The sequence below is a fragment of the Notothenia rossii genome (genome assembly GCF_949606895.1).
Source record: "Notothenia rossii genome assembly, chromosome: 5".
Lineage (NCBI taxonomy): Eukaryota > Metazoa > Chordata > Actinopteri > Perciformes > Nototheniidae > Notothenia > Notothenia rossii.
Genome location: NC_136903.1, coordinates 72,275,448 through 72,292,996, shown reverse-complemented (window position 1 = coordinate 72,292,996; position 17,549 = coordinate 72,275,448). Strand labels below are relative to the sequence as shown.

The 17,549-nt window shown below is 42.0% G+C and overlaps 3 protein-coding genes across 3 annotated transcripts; 1 reads left to right on the top strand and 2 right to left on the bottom strand.

The window, feature by feature from the left end:
• Positions 1 to 114: 114 nt before the first annotated feature.
• ruvbl1 (RuvB-like AAA ATPase 1) lies at positions 115 to 9,369 on the top strand. Its single transcript, XM_079683136.1, has 11 exons — positions 115 to 393; positions 982 to 1,068; positions 1,431 to 1,563; positions 2,578 to 2,729; positions 3,035 to 3,124; positions 4,190 to 4,339; positions 4,451 to 4,514; positions 4,619 to 4,817; positions 4,931 to 5,033; positions 5,356 to 5,447; positions 8,990 to 9,369. The coding sequence occupies exons 1-11, from the start codon at positions 253 to 255 to the stop codon at positions 9,147 to 9,149; spliced, it is 1,371 nt and encodes a 456-aa protein (XP_079539262.1). The 5' UTR covers positions 115 to 252; the 3' UTR covers positions 9,150 to 9,369.
• A 10-nt stretch (positions 9,370 to 9,379) lies between these two features.
• Positions 9,380 to 11,786, bottom strand: mustn1a (musculoskeletal, embryonic nuclear protein 1a). Its single transcript, XM_079683138.1, has 3 exons — positions 11,008 to 11,786; positions 10,800 to 10,926; positions 9,380 to 10,323 (listed from the first exon to the last, which is right to left on the bottom strand). Exons 1-3 carry the CDS (start codon positions 11,014 to 11,016, stop codon positions 10,217 to 10,219), a joined length of 243 nt encoding a protein of 80 aa, XP_079539264.1. The 5' UTR covers positions 11,017 to 11,786; the 3' UTR covers positions 9,380 to 10,216.
• A 130-nt stretch (positions 11,787 to 11,916) lies between these two features.
• rft1 (RFT1 homolog) lies at positions 11,917 to 16,474 on the bottom strand. The gene is made up of 10 exons (XM_079683135.1): positions 16,152 to 16,474; positions 15,986 to 16,071; positions 15,733 to 15,855; positions 15,225 to 15,516; positions 15,009 to 15,143; positions 14,629 to 14,889; positions 14,400 to 14,544; positions 14,188 to 14,293; positions 13,026 to 13,275; positions 11,917 to 12,511 (listed from the first exon to the last, which is right to left on the bottom strand). Exons 1-10 carry the CDS (start codon positions 16,212 to 16,214, stop codon positions 12,347 to 12,349), a joined length of 1,626 nt encoding a protein of 541 aa, XP_079539261.1. The 5' UTR covers positions 16,215 to 16,474; the 3' UTR covers positions 11,917 to 12,346.
• Positions 16,475 to 17,549: the final 1,075 nt, after the last annotated feature.

Below are 17,549 nucleotides of genomic sequence, written 5' to 3'. Positions count from 1 at the left end.
GGATTACAGCCAATGATTGTGTCGCGTCAACCGACATCAGCCAATAATTTTATTTGACGGAGTTGGGCGGGACTTCAGGGTATCACTTCCGCTAACTTTCCCTAGTTACCCACATGGAAACCAATTTCCCTGTGTTTTGAGTTTCGGCGCCGATTGCAGCAGTAAGAATTACCTGACTCACGGGGGGTATTTGATTCGCCCTGAACCAGCCTTACCGTTTTTACTCCTCATATTTGTAAAATAACAGTAACTATGAAGATCGAAGAGGTGAAAAGCACCACTAAAACTCAGCGGATCGCCACTCACAGTCACGTCAAGGGACTGGGGCTAGACGAGGCCGGGAATGCTAAACAGTCAGCATGTGGTCTGGTTGGCCAAGAGGCTGCAAGAGAGGTAATGTTCATGTTTCACTGCACTCGCTTTACTCTTGTATTGTTGGTGGACCGCCACTAAGAGCTGAAGATATTTTGCAGCAATGATTTTGCTAATAGCAGGCAGGTGCACCACCAAGCTAGTTCCGTTAGCACTGTGGTGTCGCTGTTTCACACTAAGGTCAGAGGTGAGCTAAAGGGAAAGCACCTTAAATAGAAATCACATTCATATTTTATTGTAAGAGAATGCATGTACTATTAATAAGTACATATTCTATTTCTATAAAGAGCATATTCACAAGTTGTCAACAGATATATAAATCTAGTCATCTTGATGTTCTGATTTCCAGTCTAAGGAGACACCTGACTTCTTAGGGATGCATTGCTGTCTAAAATATATTATCACAGATGGATAGATTGGCCAGGGGTTTATTGTACTTTGGGGACAAAGCAGACATTTGAGTATAGTATCTAAAAGCTATCAGCTTTGAATTCAGTCGTAACTTGACTCAGACTGGGTATCCCACAACCAGCTACATGTATTACATTAAATTCCTGTTTTCCATTGGATGTCTAATATTCATTATGTTTAATTGTTTCCACTCTCCAGGCTTGTGGAATCATTGTCGATCTGATCCGTTCAAAGAAGATGTCTGGAAGGGCAGTGTTACTGGCAGGGCCACCTGGTACAGGAAAGGTAAGTGTGTAGTGTTCCTTCAATGGCAATAGTTTCAAGGCTTTTATTGTCATTTGTGCATAGCTACAGTGTAGTTATGACAATTGAAATCTTAGGTCACAGGCTCCTCCAACAGTGCAACACAATAAACAGATAAAATAGAATATAATAGAAAGTGCAGAATAGTCTATACTCTATATACAGTAATTGGAATATTGATATATATGAGTTGAGAACAGATGAATGTTATGAATGTTCTTTCAAAAAAGTTCAGGTGTTTAACAGTCTTGTGACCTGTGGGATGCAATAGAGCAGTATTGCTTAGTTTAATGTTGCCTCTTGTTGCTGCAGATGCTGACTCTTTTTTTTATTTGATCCTCCAGACTGCCCTCGCGTTGGCTATGGCACAGGAGTTGGGAAACAAGGTGCCTTTCTGTCCCATGGTTGGCAGTGAAGTCTACTCGACAGAGATAAAAAAAACAGAAGTATTGATGGAGAATTTCAGGAGAGCTATTGGTGAGTGTCACTGAAATAAGAACTGGCTCCTTGGTCATCACTTATATCCCCCAAATCAGTCACTGGAACTGAGGTTTTGGTAGACCCTGATCTGTCAGGGCCTATCAAAAGTGTAATTGAACACAAAGGCGATTTTAAATATGTGCAAAGATTTTATCAAAAGCAATAATAGTGCCATCTTAAAGCAAATGTTTAAATGAAGGAAAATGCAGATAATAAACAGATGTCATCTTATCACCAGACTTTCTCTTAGCCGAAAAAGGTCTAATTTAAAACCACAGCAGGGTCCATGGATTATCCTGACCTCTCCACTTCGTACAGAGTATGACTAGATTACACTCGGATTAACCAAGATTTCTTTTCAATTTACTCTTCCTCTCTTGGTGTCAAACAACCTTATCCAGTATGTTTAACTTATTCTTTCAGGGAAGAGTCATTGGGCAGAGAGAGCATGGTGTCCTCCTAACACACACCGTTCTCATCAGCTGAAAGGCGAACTTGACCGGGTGTATGAGAATGTTGTTGAGAAGGAAGGAAGGCTGGATAAAGGGACAGGGTTTGTCTGACTGCTGATGGTACCTGTCGCAGGGTAGGAAATGGAGCTTAGGTAGAGGGAGAGGTGGTCATCAGCACCTTTTGCTCCTCCCCTAGAACAGGACACAGGGGGGGCTGGGGGGTTTCATTTTGAAGTTGTCATCACTCTGCTGATAAGAGCGGACACTCCTCGCCTTACTCTTTGCTGTGTGACCCTGCCCACAGCAGATCAGCCACCTGTGTGCTGCTCATACTCCGTGCCGGTCTGCATGAAAGAGCAACAAGACTCGGATCACATTACACAAGATGATGCCCATACATATTAGTGGCACACGCACACATGCTCCCTCTCTGTAATAAAATGCTTTTTTCGGTAGACTGAAGGAAGTGGCGGCTTAGTTGACACAGGAATATAAAGACCAGATTGAGCTCTCACTCTGCACTGTGCCTGTGAGTGACTGTAATGTCGCCCACATTCAGGACTGCGTATCAAAGAAACAAAGGAGGTGTATGAAGGGGAGGTGACAGAGCTGACCCCCTGTGAGACAGAGAATCCCATGGGCGGCTACGGGAAAACCATCAGCCACGTCATCATTGGTCTGAAGACGGGCAAAGGCACAAAGCAGCTCAAGGTCAGACTGGAGCTGTAATCCTTTCCTTTTTCTATTTACTGCATCTAAAGCACACAAGAGATGGTGCACTTATACACCTAGTCAAAGTAAATACATGTATGGATGTTGTCATTTTTTAAGGTACTTTGCACATGTGTTTAAGTTGTTTATCAGCAATAACATTCATCTTGCAACCCGATTGTGTTTGATTTTACTCTCTCTTCCTCCAGTGGTATATAGTATTCTTAAACCATTTTTGTCCCCAACACTGACCAGTTGTTAAGGAGCTGTTTCTTACATGAAAATATTTTGTCTTGTTTCCTTAGCTCGACCCTAGTATTTATGAGAGTCTTCAGAAAGAGCGAGTGGAACAGGGAGATGTCATCTACATTGAAGCAAACAGTGGAGCTGTCAAGGTATTTGTTATGTCTTTCATGTGTTCATCCCTCCCTACTGTCACACATTTTATAAAAGTAGAAAGAGATGTAAATACAATGCCTTAATTTAGTGATAAGTCACAAATGCAACATTAAGACATATTCAGGGTGTTTCCGCAGGGGTCTTAAAAAGTATTAAAAGTTGATAAATCAATTTAGCGAAAATGAAGGCTATTCAAAAGTATTAAACGGCATTTTCCAAGGTATTACATTTTGTAGCTTGTTTCCAATAAGTATATAAATTGTCCAAAGAGGTTGTATTCTACAGTCTGCCTGAATGTAATCATTGCCTAGGTGTGTAGTGTGATTCTGTGTAGTTTATTTATGGCATCCCGTTGGATTTGACGTCATCTGAACAGGACATCGGTTGTTAAACAACATCGTTATGGGGAAATGCAAGTTTGCGTCCAAATGGTTGGAAGATAAGGAGGAAGGACAATCAATACTGTATATAGTAAATGTGAGGTAAAGTGTGTAACCAATGTAACTGGTTAAAACTCCCAAGTGGCGATGAGGTCTTAAAATGTTTGAAAAAGTTCTTCAAAGGTATTACATTTGACTTTAGGATTCCTGCATATACCCTGATATTTGATCAATTCAAATTGTAGTGTATTCTGTAATCTTGCCTGTCTTCTTCAGTCCTTCACGGTGGTGTCCTTTCATCTCTTTCAGCCCTGCTGCATTTCTCCTGTACTCTGAATCAAGCCTTTCTCATTCCTGCAGCTCTTCATGCTCCCTCTATCTCTCCATCTCCCTCAATGCTTCTTTGACAGGCCACAATGACGGCTCCTTTAGTCGGTGCAGGTGGGCTAGGGGCGCAAGTCAGGAGGGCTGGACAACACATTTGTTACTGTTGAAAGCTGTATCATGACGTGCCCTCTGAAGCCCTTTGATCCCTCAGCTGCTCCTGGCACTGGGTTCAATCATACACCTGCTCTGGCTCCATCTCTTCTTTCACTGTCCAGAGCAATGCGGCCATTACTCCCTGTGGGTCAAATGTAAATGAATTGTATTAATACATATTGTTATACTGTGTCTTTACAGAGACAAGGTCGTTGTGACACCTTTGCTACAGAGTTCGACCTGGAGGCAGAGGAGTATGTGCCGCTGCCTAAAGGTGATGTCCACAAAAAGAAGGAGATAGTCCAAGACGTGACACTGCATGACCTTGATATTGCAAATGCCAGACCCCAGGTATGTTACTGCAAAAGCCTTGTCATTTACTGTAGCTGCTTACATTAACAAAATAGTACCAGTTTACAGCTATTCCCTACACGTTTACAAATAAGTAATGTTGCATTTCAGGGAGGCCAGGACATTCTCTCCATGATGGGACAGCTGATGAAGCCAAAAAAGACAGAAATCACAGGTAAAGGAAACCTGAACGCGTCACAGTCTAGTCTACACCCCCAGCTGGATTAACGACTAGTTGACTTGTGTTTGATTCATTACCGTTTTCTCTTCTGGTTATAGACAAGCTTCGTAATGAGATCAACAAGGTGGTGAACCGCTACATCGACCAGGGCGTAGCTGAGCTGGTTCCTGGTGTTCTGTTTGTGGACGAGGTGCACATGCTGGACATCGAATGCTTCACATACCTCCACAGAGCGCTGGAGAGCACTATCGCCCCTATCGTTGTGTTTGCCTCCAACAGAGGAAACTGTTTAATTAGGTAGGAGGTCTAAAGTGTTTTAGGTGGAAAGAAAAAACATTTTTAAAACACACCAGATATGATATTTTTTGATGTCAAATGTGTAGTATTCAAAGTGATTTGTTTCTCAACAGGGGAACAGAGGACATCTGCTCTCCACACGGGATTCCTCTTGACTTGCTAGACAGAGTCATGATAATCCGCACAATGTTGTACACATCACAGGAGATGAAGCAGGTGAGTCTTGACATCTAAGTACCTCCAGTTCAGTGTAGAACATTCAGGAGACATTTGGGTAGAAACTTTTGCCCTAACAATAGGGGCATTTATAAAATATTGGGAATAGTAATTAATACATAAAGTGACAGTTTTTAAATTGAAAGACCTGATTATTAATTATTAATTAATAAAAACATAATATTGCTGTTCCAAAGAGAAGTGGCCGGCAATGACTTGCATGTCCGGGAACTTCTAACAACATTTTTTGTCCCTAAATCACAGTTTTTTTGGTGCCTTCTGACATTTCTTAGGGTGTCACTAATGATGTTGTGGTTTGTAGATCATCAAGATCCGTTCTCAGACTGAGGGGATCACCATTAGTGAGGAAGCACTTATACACCTGGCAGAGATCGGCACCAAGACCACCCTCAGGTAAGACTGAACTTTGCAGAATGTGGGTGTTTCTCAATCGTGAGTAAAGCTGCTCCAGAGCCACTATTTCAAGCATACTACGTCATCGAGTGCCGCCGAAGTACTGTTCCAATGTCCAGCATACTTGGAAATCTACCGAGCCCGGCGTACTCCGTTTGGAGAAATATCGAGGCTGCACATGAGTAGACTCCGCGGTCTTAAAATCCCCACAATGCTTTGCGCACGGCCCAATTTCCAAAATCTGTGGCGGAAAATGTAAGGCGGGGCCTCTCATATGACGCACACTTGCTAGCCTGTTCCACTCTTTGTTTTCCAAATGTCAGGAAGTATTCTTGACTCGCTTCTGAAGCAAGATGCTCAGCAGACATGTGCTACCAAGCAAGCGTACTCGACATTGAGAAACACCCTGTGTCATAATGGAGTGAAGAAGTTGGCAGTTCTCATTCATAACACTCCGTTCGATGTCTCACTATGGGATGCGCCTCAACGCGTATGCAAACCGAAGCATCAATCTCATTACGCCAATCCTGATTGGCTGGTGATCTGGACGTCTACGTCAGGGAATCCACCCACCCTTTAAGTAGCTTGCGCTACGACGCAGCGTCATTCAAACACCTCTTCTCGCTTCGGAGCACATCTCAAAATATCAGTAGCCGGGCTAGCTTAACTGTCCACAAACTGAACCCAAGCTAACATTCGGTCGACGGGCGCTTGACGGTTACTTTTTGCTTTGCGGAAGATTGAATAAATATTAACACACCAGTTAATATTGAAATCTGCCCCGCTGTTTTTTCTTTCGGAATAACGGTAGGGTTTTGATTTTTTCTTCAAACAGTAACATACCTGTTACTAGTTTATCCCTCCGTGCCGACACCACGGCAAGCAAGGACGGATTCTTCTCTCCCTCACACCAGAGGAGACGGAGATAAAAGATATTAACACACCAGTTAATATTAAAAAATCTGCCCGCCGTTTAACGATAAGGTTTAGATTTTTTCTTTCAAATGGTAACATACCTGTTACTTGCGTGTCCCTCCGCACCGACACCCCGGCACACGAGGATGGACCCTTCTCTCCCTCACACCAGGGGAGTCGGAGGCTCGGATCTGCGGCTGTGGGTTTAAGATCTCGGGCACGGACTCACACCAGGTCTGCTCGTCCTGCCTTGGGCTGAAACACGCCCAGGAAGCTATCGATAACTCTCTCTCTGAGAGCGACGCACGTACCAGGTGTGATGAACCTCGGGGCAGATCTGCTGTCCAGAGGTGCACCACTATATGCAGACTGGAATCTACATCCAATAATTGTGAGTCAGCTAAGGGTGCGTTACGGCCGGGCCGCGGTAGATCTGTTCGCATCAAAAGAAAACGCTCAATGTCAGCTGTTCTTTTCAATGCGCGATTTAAACGCACCGTTAGGCGAGAACGCGCTTGCGCACGTTTGGCCTCCGGTCCTCCTGTACGCGTTCCCACCCCTGGCTCTGATACCCCCAACTCTGGCCAGAGTGAGAGAACAACGCCACACACTGATCCTGATAGCTCCGCACTGGCCTGCAATGTACTGGCTGGGGGAGATTTATCAGCTGCTGTGCGGACAGCCGTGGCAGCTCCCGCTAAGCAGGAACATACTGTCTCAGGCGGGGGGGACGATCTTTCACCCACACCCAGAGCGCTTGGCACTATGGGCCTGGCCCGTGAGTGGTATAACCTGAATACAGTGGGACTCCCTCAGAAGGTGATAAACACTATTCAGAGTTCAAGAGCTTCCTCCACCAGGTCTCTCTATGACTGTAAGTGGAGGGTGTTTGAAGAGTGGTGCCTTCAAAAGGGACACATCTCTTTTCAATGTCCTGTCGGGGTGATTTTATCATTTCTACAGGACCTGATTGATAAACACAGAGCTTTCTCCACGATCAAAGTATACCTGGCTGCTATTGCTGCATGCCATGTGGGCTTTGAGAGAAAGACGGCTAGCCAACATCCGTTATTAACATGCCGTTTTATGAAAGGGGCTCGCAGGCTCCTCCCTGTTTCCAGGTCACTGGTGCCCTTATGGGACTTGGCATTGGTTTTGGATGGGCTCACTCGACCTCCATTTGAACCCCTGGAAGAAGCTGACATGAAACACCTGTCACTCAAGACAGTGTTGTTACTGGCTCTGGCATCTGCCAAGCGAGTCAGTGACATTCATGCGCTCTCTGTACATCCTTCATGCACTCAGTTTGCCCCGGGGCAAACGAGAGTGTTGCTGAAGCCCAACCCTGCCTTTGTACCTAAGGTGGTTGGCTCATGTACCCCCATTGACATTGAGGCATTTCCTCCGCCACTGTGTTCTTCTGAGGAACAGCGGCCGAATTTGCTGTGCCCAGTCTGTGCTTTACGCACCTATATGGACAGGTCAAAAGAGTTTCGATGCAATGACCAACTCTTTATATCCTGGGCTAACCCTCATAAGGGCAAGCCCGTTACTAGGCAACGGCTCTCCCACTGGATTGTGGAAACGATTGCTCTGGCTTATACGAGTCAGGGTTTGCAGGCACCAACGGGCCTGCGTGCTCATTCTACTCGTGGACTGGCTACATCCTGGGCTTTGTTCAAGGGTGTTTCCATCCAGGACATTTGTGCAGCAGCGAGCTGGTCCTCACCGCTCACTTTTGTCCGCTTTTACAGGCTAGATGTCTCTGCTCCAAGTGTGGCCCGCGCAGTGCTGGGCCCCGTGTTGAGACAGGGTTCTACCTGTTAAGTTCTGGTTGTTTTGGTGATTATCGAGATAAGCATGTCTAGCAATACGGGAGTTTCAATATCCCATAGTGAGACATCGAACAGAGTGTTATGAATGAGAACTATAGGTTGCTTACGTAACCCCAGTTCTCAGAGTAACATGAAGTGAGATGTCTCACCAGACGGCCCTTCTTGCTACGGCGAAGCGAGAAGAGGTGCTTATTTTGAATTACGCTGCGTCGTAGCGCAAGTTACTTATAGGGTGGGTGGATTCCATGACGTAGACGTCAAGATCACCAGCCAATCAGGATTGGCGTAATGAGATTGATGCTTCTGTTTGCATACGCGTTGAGGCGCATCCCATAGTGAGACATCTCACTTCATGTTACTCTGAGAACTGGGGTTACGTAAGTAACCTATAGCTTTACATTGATTGCCCACAGTGGTTTCATAGAAAATTATTTTAACACCTGAACAGGCAATTATCAAGTAAGGTATAGTGGGTTTTTTACCTAAACATTTTTTTTAATATAATTTAAGAAACGTTTGACTCTTGATAAAACAGTCCCATTTTAGTTCTGATGCCTTTTATATGGCCTTCTGAAGTAAACAAGATGATTGACCATTTCTATATACAGTAGTTATTCTAAATGTTAGTTATCGGTGCCACTGGTAGTTCTGGTAAATTCAGATGAAACTCCTTCAGCTAAGTATCATACATTATTACCAGTATCATACATTTAGGACCTGCAACTTCTCCTTGAAGTGGCTTATAGTGTATATGCATGTGAGATCATACTGTTACTTCCTGTTTCCTCTCAGGTACGCTGTCCAGCTCCTGACTCCAGCCAGCCTGCTGGGCCGTGTTCAGGGAAAAGAGAACGTGGAGAGGGAGCAGGTAGAGGAAATTAACGAGCTGTTCTACGACGCCAAGTCTTCTGCCAAAATCCTCCAAGATCAACATCACAAATTCATGAAATAGACTAATATCATCTTTTGCTTTCACGATTCAAAGGGCTGGTGTTCATCCAGCTGTTAAATGTTTGGCTTTGATTCTTTTGTACGCTTTCTCTCAATCTTTGCCCTCCATATGGCTCATTCTAGAGTTGCCGCCTCATCTACTGTAGTAGTTTTGTTCTAATAAAGTTGTATTCATTCAGTACGTTCATGAAAATATTTTTTGGAATAAAAAGAAAAAATAACTCATTGTCATTTATATTTTTTGAATGGTTTATTACATCAATGGACAATTATAATATTGCTGGCACTTCTTACAATGAAAAGTAGAATGGGTGAAACGTAATGGGAAGTCTTGTCACAACAGATTTCCCAAAAAAGTCTTGCAGTTTTACCCTGCACCCGGATAAATGCTTTGTGACAAAAACTGCAATAATTAAAGAAAAAATCGTTATGTTATGAAAAATAAAGAAAACAAACCAGTATATTGGAACAAGTTTTTCAATGAATTTGTTTAAATATAATACAAATGACAGGACTGTTGTTATATGTTGAGTTGTGTATTTCTATTGGCTCATATAACATTTTAAAAAATCTGTAATTATTTATTTTTTTGCAACACTTTTGACAAAATACTTCTTTGCTCTTAGTCTTTTAACTTTATATTTTTAACATTAAGGATTGTAGTAATTGGACAGATCTGAAGTCATCAGTTAGCAGTTAGCTCGCCAGACCCGCCACCGTGTGTCCCGTAGGAAAACACAACTTTTTTCTTACTAATCTTATATAATTATTTTTTTAAATGAGTAGAAGTCCATCCAGTAGAATCTTCCTGTATGTCTGGTTTATACAAAGAAACACGCTGAAAATGTGTTTCTTTGTATAAACCAGAAATACAGGAAGATTGAACTGAAGAAGTTAACTATCACTATAATACACATTCCATAACCAAACATAATTAAGTGTTTTGTAATTAAGTGTTTAACACAGGCTTTAGAAGAACACAAAAAAAAAGAGGCTTTTAGTGGACTAAAGCACAGCTGGAAAACCAACAGATTCCAAACATGTGTTGTCCAATCATGGTCAGGGAGCCTACTGCTTCTTCCTGATTATTGGTGGGCCTGAGCGTGCGTTGAGAACAGTCTCCGTTCCTGACCTCGCTCCACTGAACACAGAGGGAGCTGCTTTACCAACTTTCTCTGTGAAGAAGGACAAAACAATTTCATTGTTAATGTGGGAGAGAGAAGGGCAATGTCATTTTGCACAAATGCTCTGTATTATTACTTTATACACACACACACACACACACACACACACACACACACACACACACACACACACACACACACACACACACACACACACACACACACACACACACACACACACACACACACACACACACACACACACACACACACACACACACACACACACACACACACACACACACACACACACACACTGTTTGAAAAGAATCTCCCATCATTAAACCCCCCTGTTCTCTCTGTATATGGAGTGGAAACTTCAGCATCAGGAGGAAACGCCCCTCGCACAAACTCACTGCCATGGTGTGATTTAACCAGATGCAGAAAGAGAGCTTTCCATCTGTGAGACTAGTGTCAAATCATGATTTCATGTGTGTTTATCATGGTGTTTATGTGTTTGTCCTCACCGCAATCCTGCATAACTTCAGTCGTCTTGCTCTTCGCCGGCCCACTTCTGCCAAGTTTGTTTATTGTTTCAGTCAGATCCTCTTCGCTCACCTCAGGACGCTGCATTTCATCTTCTTCCTGCCCTGGCTGGAAGGAGAACAAATATGAGACATCACACATATGAGACTTGAGCAGAAAGTCTTTAATAATATAAGAGTGTCCTCCTACCTGAGACATGTTGGTTGAGCAGTTTTAGAAAATATCCTCTCTTGTCAGCTTTCTCTCTATTTCTCTTGTGAGTCCAGCCCAACACACACACTGGCATATATACACACACCCTAGCAGTGATTCTCCAGAGGACAATAAATCTGTTCTTGAGACTAATAAATGACGTAATAGGTGTATACGCTCCTCCTCCTTTCTGTCTCTGTGTTCTCTCATGTTTCTGCTGTCCTCCCTGCTGCTTCAAAAGGGAATGATGAGATCACTGCTAGTCTGCTACAACTTTTGGCATTACATTTCCTCAAATAAATCCCAATGATGTAAGAATATGGCAATGTCTCACTCTACATTCACCACCTGGTAATTAGCAAGCCAAGCCATTTGTACTCAAAGTTCAAAAGGTATGACTCAAAAGATAAGTAACTTTCGGTCAAGCTTCCCAATAAAGTTAGACCATGGCTGACTCAAGTGCAAATACATGTACAAAACGAGCACAGAGAAGAATGTTGTTCCCACCCCTTCCTGCTCATTCTCCATAATTACATCATTATTCAGCCCTCAGGGACCCTTATTTCAGCAGCCATAAGTACAAAGGAAGGATTAACGAGTAACAAAAAGTGTTTCCAAGCAACATGTCAAACAATGGCTGAACTGAAACCTACGGTCCATAAAGTACAAATATGTCAAAAAGCTGGTGCATATTCCCTTACAAAAAATATTTGTAGCAATGAAATTGTCAGCACACAGTTTAAACACGAAACAATGATTAACCAACATTCTAATAGTTTTGGACCATTATGCTTTGTCAGTGGAGTTCGAAACAGATGTCCCCCTGCTTATTTACCTTGTCGAAAACTACATGTGAGCAAAATAATAGATGTTAAGTTTAAAATAGACTTCCAAAGAAATTCAGACTTTGGGCTGTTAAATATTTCATGTTTTTACTTCATAAGTAATTAAAACACCACAAATATAAATGTTTTTTTTTTTTAACAGTGTATGGCAATATTCCGTTCTCAACACACACACACACACACACACACACACACACACACACACACACACACACACACACACACACACACACACACACACACACACACACACACACACACACACACACACACACACACACACACACACACACACACACACACACACACACACACACACACACACACACACACACACACACACACACACACACACACACACACACACACACACACACACACACACACACACAAAAAGTTGTTCCCTTGATGCTTTCACGCAGTCAGTTACTCAATCAGCAGCTCTTGTTAGAAGCCTTCTTCCAGTTAAGTCCATCAATTTCCATTTCATTTTAAGTGTGTTTCTTTCTGTATTTGGGCAAGAGCTGAGTCCTTATGAACTGAATTAGCCGAGTCTCTGTGAGAAGAACAGCCACTAACACACCGAGTAGACACGCTGCCCCAACACTGATATGGACGAGCTTTAGCAACCAGCCGCTGTCACAGCAGAACACGCCCTGCAGCCAGAGAGTAAAGAAGCACAAGTTAGGGCTGTGATTTGCACAGGCTTCAATACACATTAGGCATAAACAACATTAACATCTCATGTCACCATTATCCTGCCCAAAATAGTTCAAATTCAACATATTATCCGAAATATGCCTACATCTTTAATAATGACCCAATAACTTACTGGAATCATTTGAACAAAGATTTCTGTTAGAAAACAATAATTGTATTGCCTCACAGATAGGACACACATTTTTGGTGAATATGCTTTTTAGTGAAAAACAATCCCATGGTATAAATAGAGTATAAATACTTTTTAAAGAAACTTTTTGGGAGTAAGTTCTTTTTTTGGAAACCAGGCTTTACTTTTCGCTTTGCTAAAAGCCAGCTAGACAACTTTATTGCGAATTCCCCAAAAACCATGTATCGTTCCATCCCTAAGAGTGATTATATAGAATACATAAAACTGAAATGCATTGGTTGATATTAAGAGATGAAACTTGTCACACGACTCTCTCGTACCTCAGACAGCGCTGTGACAACGGCACTGAGAGCCAGAGCCAGCAGGAGGAGCGGGGAGGGCAGCAGGCCATGCAGAGGTTTCCACTGACTGGACAGGAAGTAGCGGTGAATGTAAAGAACACTGTGCAAGATGCGGAGGCCCATGTTAAGGCAGTTTGCTAGTATGAAGCCCACACTGCCAGCCCACCATGTCAGCATGTAGGACAGGAACAGGAAAGACAGGGAGAGAGCCAGCATCACCAAGTTATACCTGAGGACAAAACACAAATAGGGATTTAACTTACAGGTTATATGAATAAAAGCATGAACATTTAGAAATACTGAAACCTATGTAATCCCCCTGTATGACATTCAGAATGTAGGAAAATGAGAACACATCAAGCAAAAGCCGAACATAAAAGAGGGAGGTAGGTGCACATAAAATAAATACATAAGTTAATATAAAAACAAATAACATGCAAATATAGGAGGTGATATCCTCTAGGCACTAAGTGTGGTCCGTGGAACACTGGTGGTCCGTGAGCGACCCCTAGTGGTCCGTGAGTATATTGGTAACATTTCACATTTTAAATAAATAAATACATTTAAGTTTTCCGCACTCTCGCGGGAATATCTCCGCAATGGACCGAGCTTACGTTTCTTTCGATTGCATGATATAGCCCAGCGCAACACCTTCTTCACACATGTTGCCACTTGTTTGTACCATTTTCAGGCAATTTGTAATCTGTTCTAGAAAAACGATGTGATTTTGGATATTTGTGGAGTTAAGGGGTCCGCGAGGTTTTTTTTATTGGTTAAGTGGTCCTTGGTATGAAAAAGTTTGAGAAACACTGATCCAGGCAGATAAAACAGATAAACGTGCAAAATATCACGAAAAGCTGTGCATCTAAATATTTTAAATAACATTACTAAAACAAATATACTATATTTGGAAATGGTAAGCTAACCTTGAGGGGAAGGCTGTTAAAAAGCAGAAGGCTGATAACCTACAATCACCCTTGGTTTTAATTGTGGTCAAGAAACAGCTAAAAGGTTTTGATCAGCTGATCTTAGGGGCTTGGCTGTAAGGTTGGGACATTATTTAATGTAACCGCGAGCTATACCACGGATGGCCATGTAGGTAGTTTGTATCAAACTGAATGTATACTTCTACATAACTTACTTGTCAACCTCTCGTTGGCTCATGGCAGCAAATACAAAGCACTCCGTTACACCATTCACAGCGAGAAGGAGAACATAGCTGCTGTAGAATCGCAGCAAAGTGGGCCCTTAAACCAAGAAGAAAAACAAACAGAGAGCAGTGACTAAGAACGCTATACAAAGCTCATTTTCTCACATATATCCAATACAACGAGTTGGTTGAGGCTCTGTTACCTGCCCCACTGCTTAGCAGCGAGCCACCATAAAGGTCCAGAGCCAAGTGAGAGTAGGCGTAGCCGAACACTGAGATGATCAGACCGACCACCAGCACCAGTTTCAGCAGACACTCCAGGACCTCTGCTGCAATCGCAACGTCTTCCTGTAAAAGAAACCCACAACATCTAAGTAACCCAATGCTTCATTTCTTGGAAGACTTATTTTTGATTACTTTCAAGAATCACACCTGTTTCTGACTTTTGACATCACGTCCCCGCTCCAGCACTTTGGCAAAGAAGATATAAAAGCTTTCCTCGATAGGCAAGAAGATAAAGCGAGCCACCATGGAGCCCAGATTGTTGACGATATCATAAACTCCCTGGTCTCCGAAGCTGAGGACGTTTAAGAAGGTCATGACGTAGCGCTCTCCCTCTGTCAAGATCTGCTTTAAGAAGGACTGCTTGAAGAAGCTCCATGTGAGCTGGGCCAGACTCCAATCAACCAACGGCTATGAACAGAGAACAAGATGAGCATTAGTACTGTATGGTAACACTTTTAACTTCCAGGTTGGTTTTATAAAAATAGATTATGAATATTAAATAGTGCTTTATTGTGTTGCCGTACTACCTCTCCTTTTGCTCTACGGGGCAAGAGATCTTTGACACTGTGCAGGGGAAAACCCTTCTCCTCTGCTTCTTTAGAGCCCAAGAAACGAATGAAGTAAACAGCGTAGCACAGCACCAGGAATCCTGTGTACACCAACTAAGAAAAAAATGGTTCTAATCATTGCATACAGAGTTAGTTATTACAGGAATAATGGGTGATTATCAGCAAATGTCTTACGTGAGCAGCAGAGAAGATGTAAAGGCCCCATTCACGGGCAAACATCACCATCACCACGGTTATGCTGCACTTAGCGATCATTGCTAAACTCTCCGCGACCACTTTCAGACGGACAAACATGTGAGCTTGGGCCAGGACCCAGAGGGGCTCGGCCAGGAGCTCCTGCACTCCTGACAGAGCAAATAGCAACACAGCAGGGCCGTAGTAAGGGATGGTCTGGGGGTCTGGGACCTCCAGCAGCCACAGCCATACACAGATCAGCAGGGCAGCCCACAATGCACCAAGAGGCAACCTGAGAGGTAAGAAAGACAACACAAGACACGCAGGAAAGCATTAAAGCTTAATAATTGTTTCTACTTTCAGACATTAACTTACATAAAACAATCCCAATAAGAGATGAAATCGTATTATCGTTATAATGATTTTGCATCTTTATTATCGTGCAGTAGAACTAAACCAAATACACAAGTTTAGAAGCACTTTACCCATTTCATATAACCCAACTCACGTCAGCCATAGCAGGTTGATAACTTGTCTCCAGCTGTGGTTCTTCCCAGAAACCCCACTTAGACAGGCTCTCCGGAAAGCTTCTCTGGATAGAAACACTAATGTGGAGTACAGTAGTGTAAGCCTGCACAATAAAGACACAGACACACAATGTTACAGCAGCTGATGCAGTTCAATGTGTTGGCATTGTGCTATTTTTCTTATATAGGCTGATTGCCCTGTTCTCACAACTCAGCACCTTTCAGCATCCTTACCTGACGTTGACAACACCTATCAGTTCTTTGGACACAAACCGCAAGGTAAATGCATTCAGGAAGAAGGTGAGGACACGGAACATCACCTAAGATAGAACAAATTATATTAGTCGCCAGTAAATGTAACACACTGGGCCGATATATCCCGACTGTGAGCCCCCTGTACCTGTAACAACACATTATACGATGCAAGAGTGGACGCGTTCTTCAGTACATCCTGAGAACTCATCCTGGACTTCCTCTGACTCGACTTAAAAACGTTAAGTCAACAACTTATCTGCTGCTTTCTACAAAGAAAACTCAATATGGAGTCATGCTGTCAACCCCGTCTGTGGTAGCAGCTTTAACACTTATAACAATAACGCATTAATCCTAACGAAAAGTTTGAAATGACATGTGGTGAACAGCAGCAGAGGCTAGAAGCAGCATACTAGTAGTAACACTTCCGTACACATTTTACGGAACTACGTTGCGCGGTGACGTCAGAGAGTGTTACGTCCAATGAGGTGTCGCCAGAGGGCGTAACCTCCCTTTTAATCATCTATTGTAGGTCAGTGAAGTCTGACAGAAAAGGAGAAATTACTTGATTCTTGTAATAACTTGCAGTGTTGGCTGCTTAATATGTATCTTTCGGAGAGAAAAAAATAGCACATAAACTTATATGCATTTATGTTAAGCTAAACTTAAACTATTCACCATTTCCTTTTTATTTATAGATTAATGGCAGACAGTCATGTATTGTGCCTACAATAACCATCCCTTTATTTAAATGTGATCAGTAGGGTTTTACCCAGGTCAAAAAGTAGTATACTTTAGTGTATTAGAAATACAATTTAAGTATACGAACAAGTATACTTTTACTTTTTGTGCTTAATGATGTATGTTTAAAATGTACTTTTAAAAAGTGTAATTCAAAATAGACGTAATTTAGTTCAATTTCAATCTACTAAAAATAAATATACTATTTCTGAAATACTTAAAGTGGTATTTCAGTGTGCTTATTAAAAGTGTTCTTGAATCTAAGTGTATCGTGAATTGTAAGTAAGTACACTTTCGCTACTAAATCGCAAATACTTATAGTGGTCATTAAGTATACTGATCGAAACTACAATTAATTAATTTCACTTCATTAGAAGTGTATTTAAGTACCGGTACTCTTTTAAAAAGTGTACTTTAATATACATGTTTCTTAAATTGTACTTCATTGTACTTTTAAAAAGTATATCAACTTGCAAATACTTATAGTGGTACGTTAGTCTACTTTTGAAAAGTTAAATATATGCAAGTCCTTTGTAATACACCAGGAGTATCCCACAGATACCAACATTCTATAAATATATAGAATGTTGGATATCTTATTATTCCTACTAAAAATGTTATTAGAGAAATGTTAAACCAACATAAATAATTCTGCAATAAATACATTTTACAGCATTTTACATTTTTATCATATACACAATGATATTAAAAACACATTTAAAATGATACCAAAATGAATATCCAAATGGGATTATTAAAATACAACATTAAGAAACCTTCATATTACTTGTCAGCTTGCACCCTC

What these genes read in the sequence shown, in the direction of transcription:
- ruvbl1 (XM_079683136.1), top strand. Translation starts at nt 253, where the DNA reads ATGAAGATCGAAGAGGTGAAAAGCACCACTAAAACTCAGCGGATCGCC. An exon ending in GCCAAGAGGCTGCAAGAGAG is followed by an intron (nt 394 to 981) that starts GTAATGTTCATG and finishes TCCACTCTCCAG; the next exon opens with GCTTGTGGAATCATTGTCGA. An exon ending in CATCACAGGAGATGAAGCAG is followed by an intron (nt 5,034 to 5,355) that starts GTGAGTCTTGAC and finishes TGTGGTTTGTAG; the next exon opens with ATCATCAAGATCCGTTCTCA.
- mustn1a (XM_079683138.1), bottom strand. An exon ending in TGAAGTTATGCAGGATTGCG is followed by an intron (nt 10,324 to 10,799) that starts GTGAGGACAAAC and finishes CCTTCTTCACAG; the next exon opens with AGAAAGTTGGTAAAGCAGCT.
- rft1 (XM_079683135.1), bottom strand. Translation starts at nt 16,214, where the DNA reads ATGAGTTCTCAGGATGTACTGAAGAACGCGTCCACTCTTGCATCGTAT. An exon ending in ATAGGTGTTGTCAACGTCAG is followed by an intron (nt 15,856 to 15,985) that starts GTAAGGATGCTG and finishes TTTATTGTGCAG; the next exon opens with GCTTACACTACTGTACTCCA. An exon ending in TTGTCACAGCGCTGTCTGAG is followed by an intron (nt 12,512 to 13,025) that starts GTACGAGAGAGT and finishes CTCTGGCTGCAG; the next exon opens with GGCGTGTTCTGCTGTGACAG.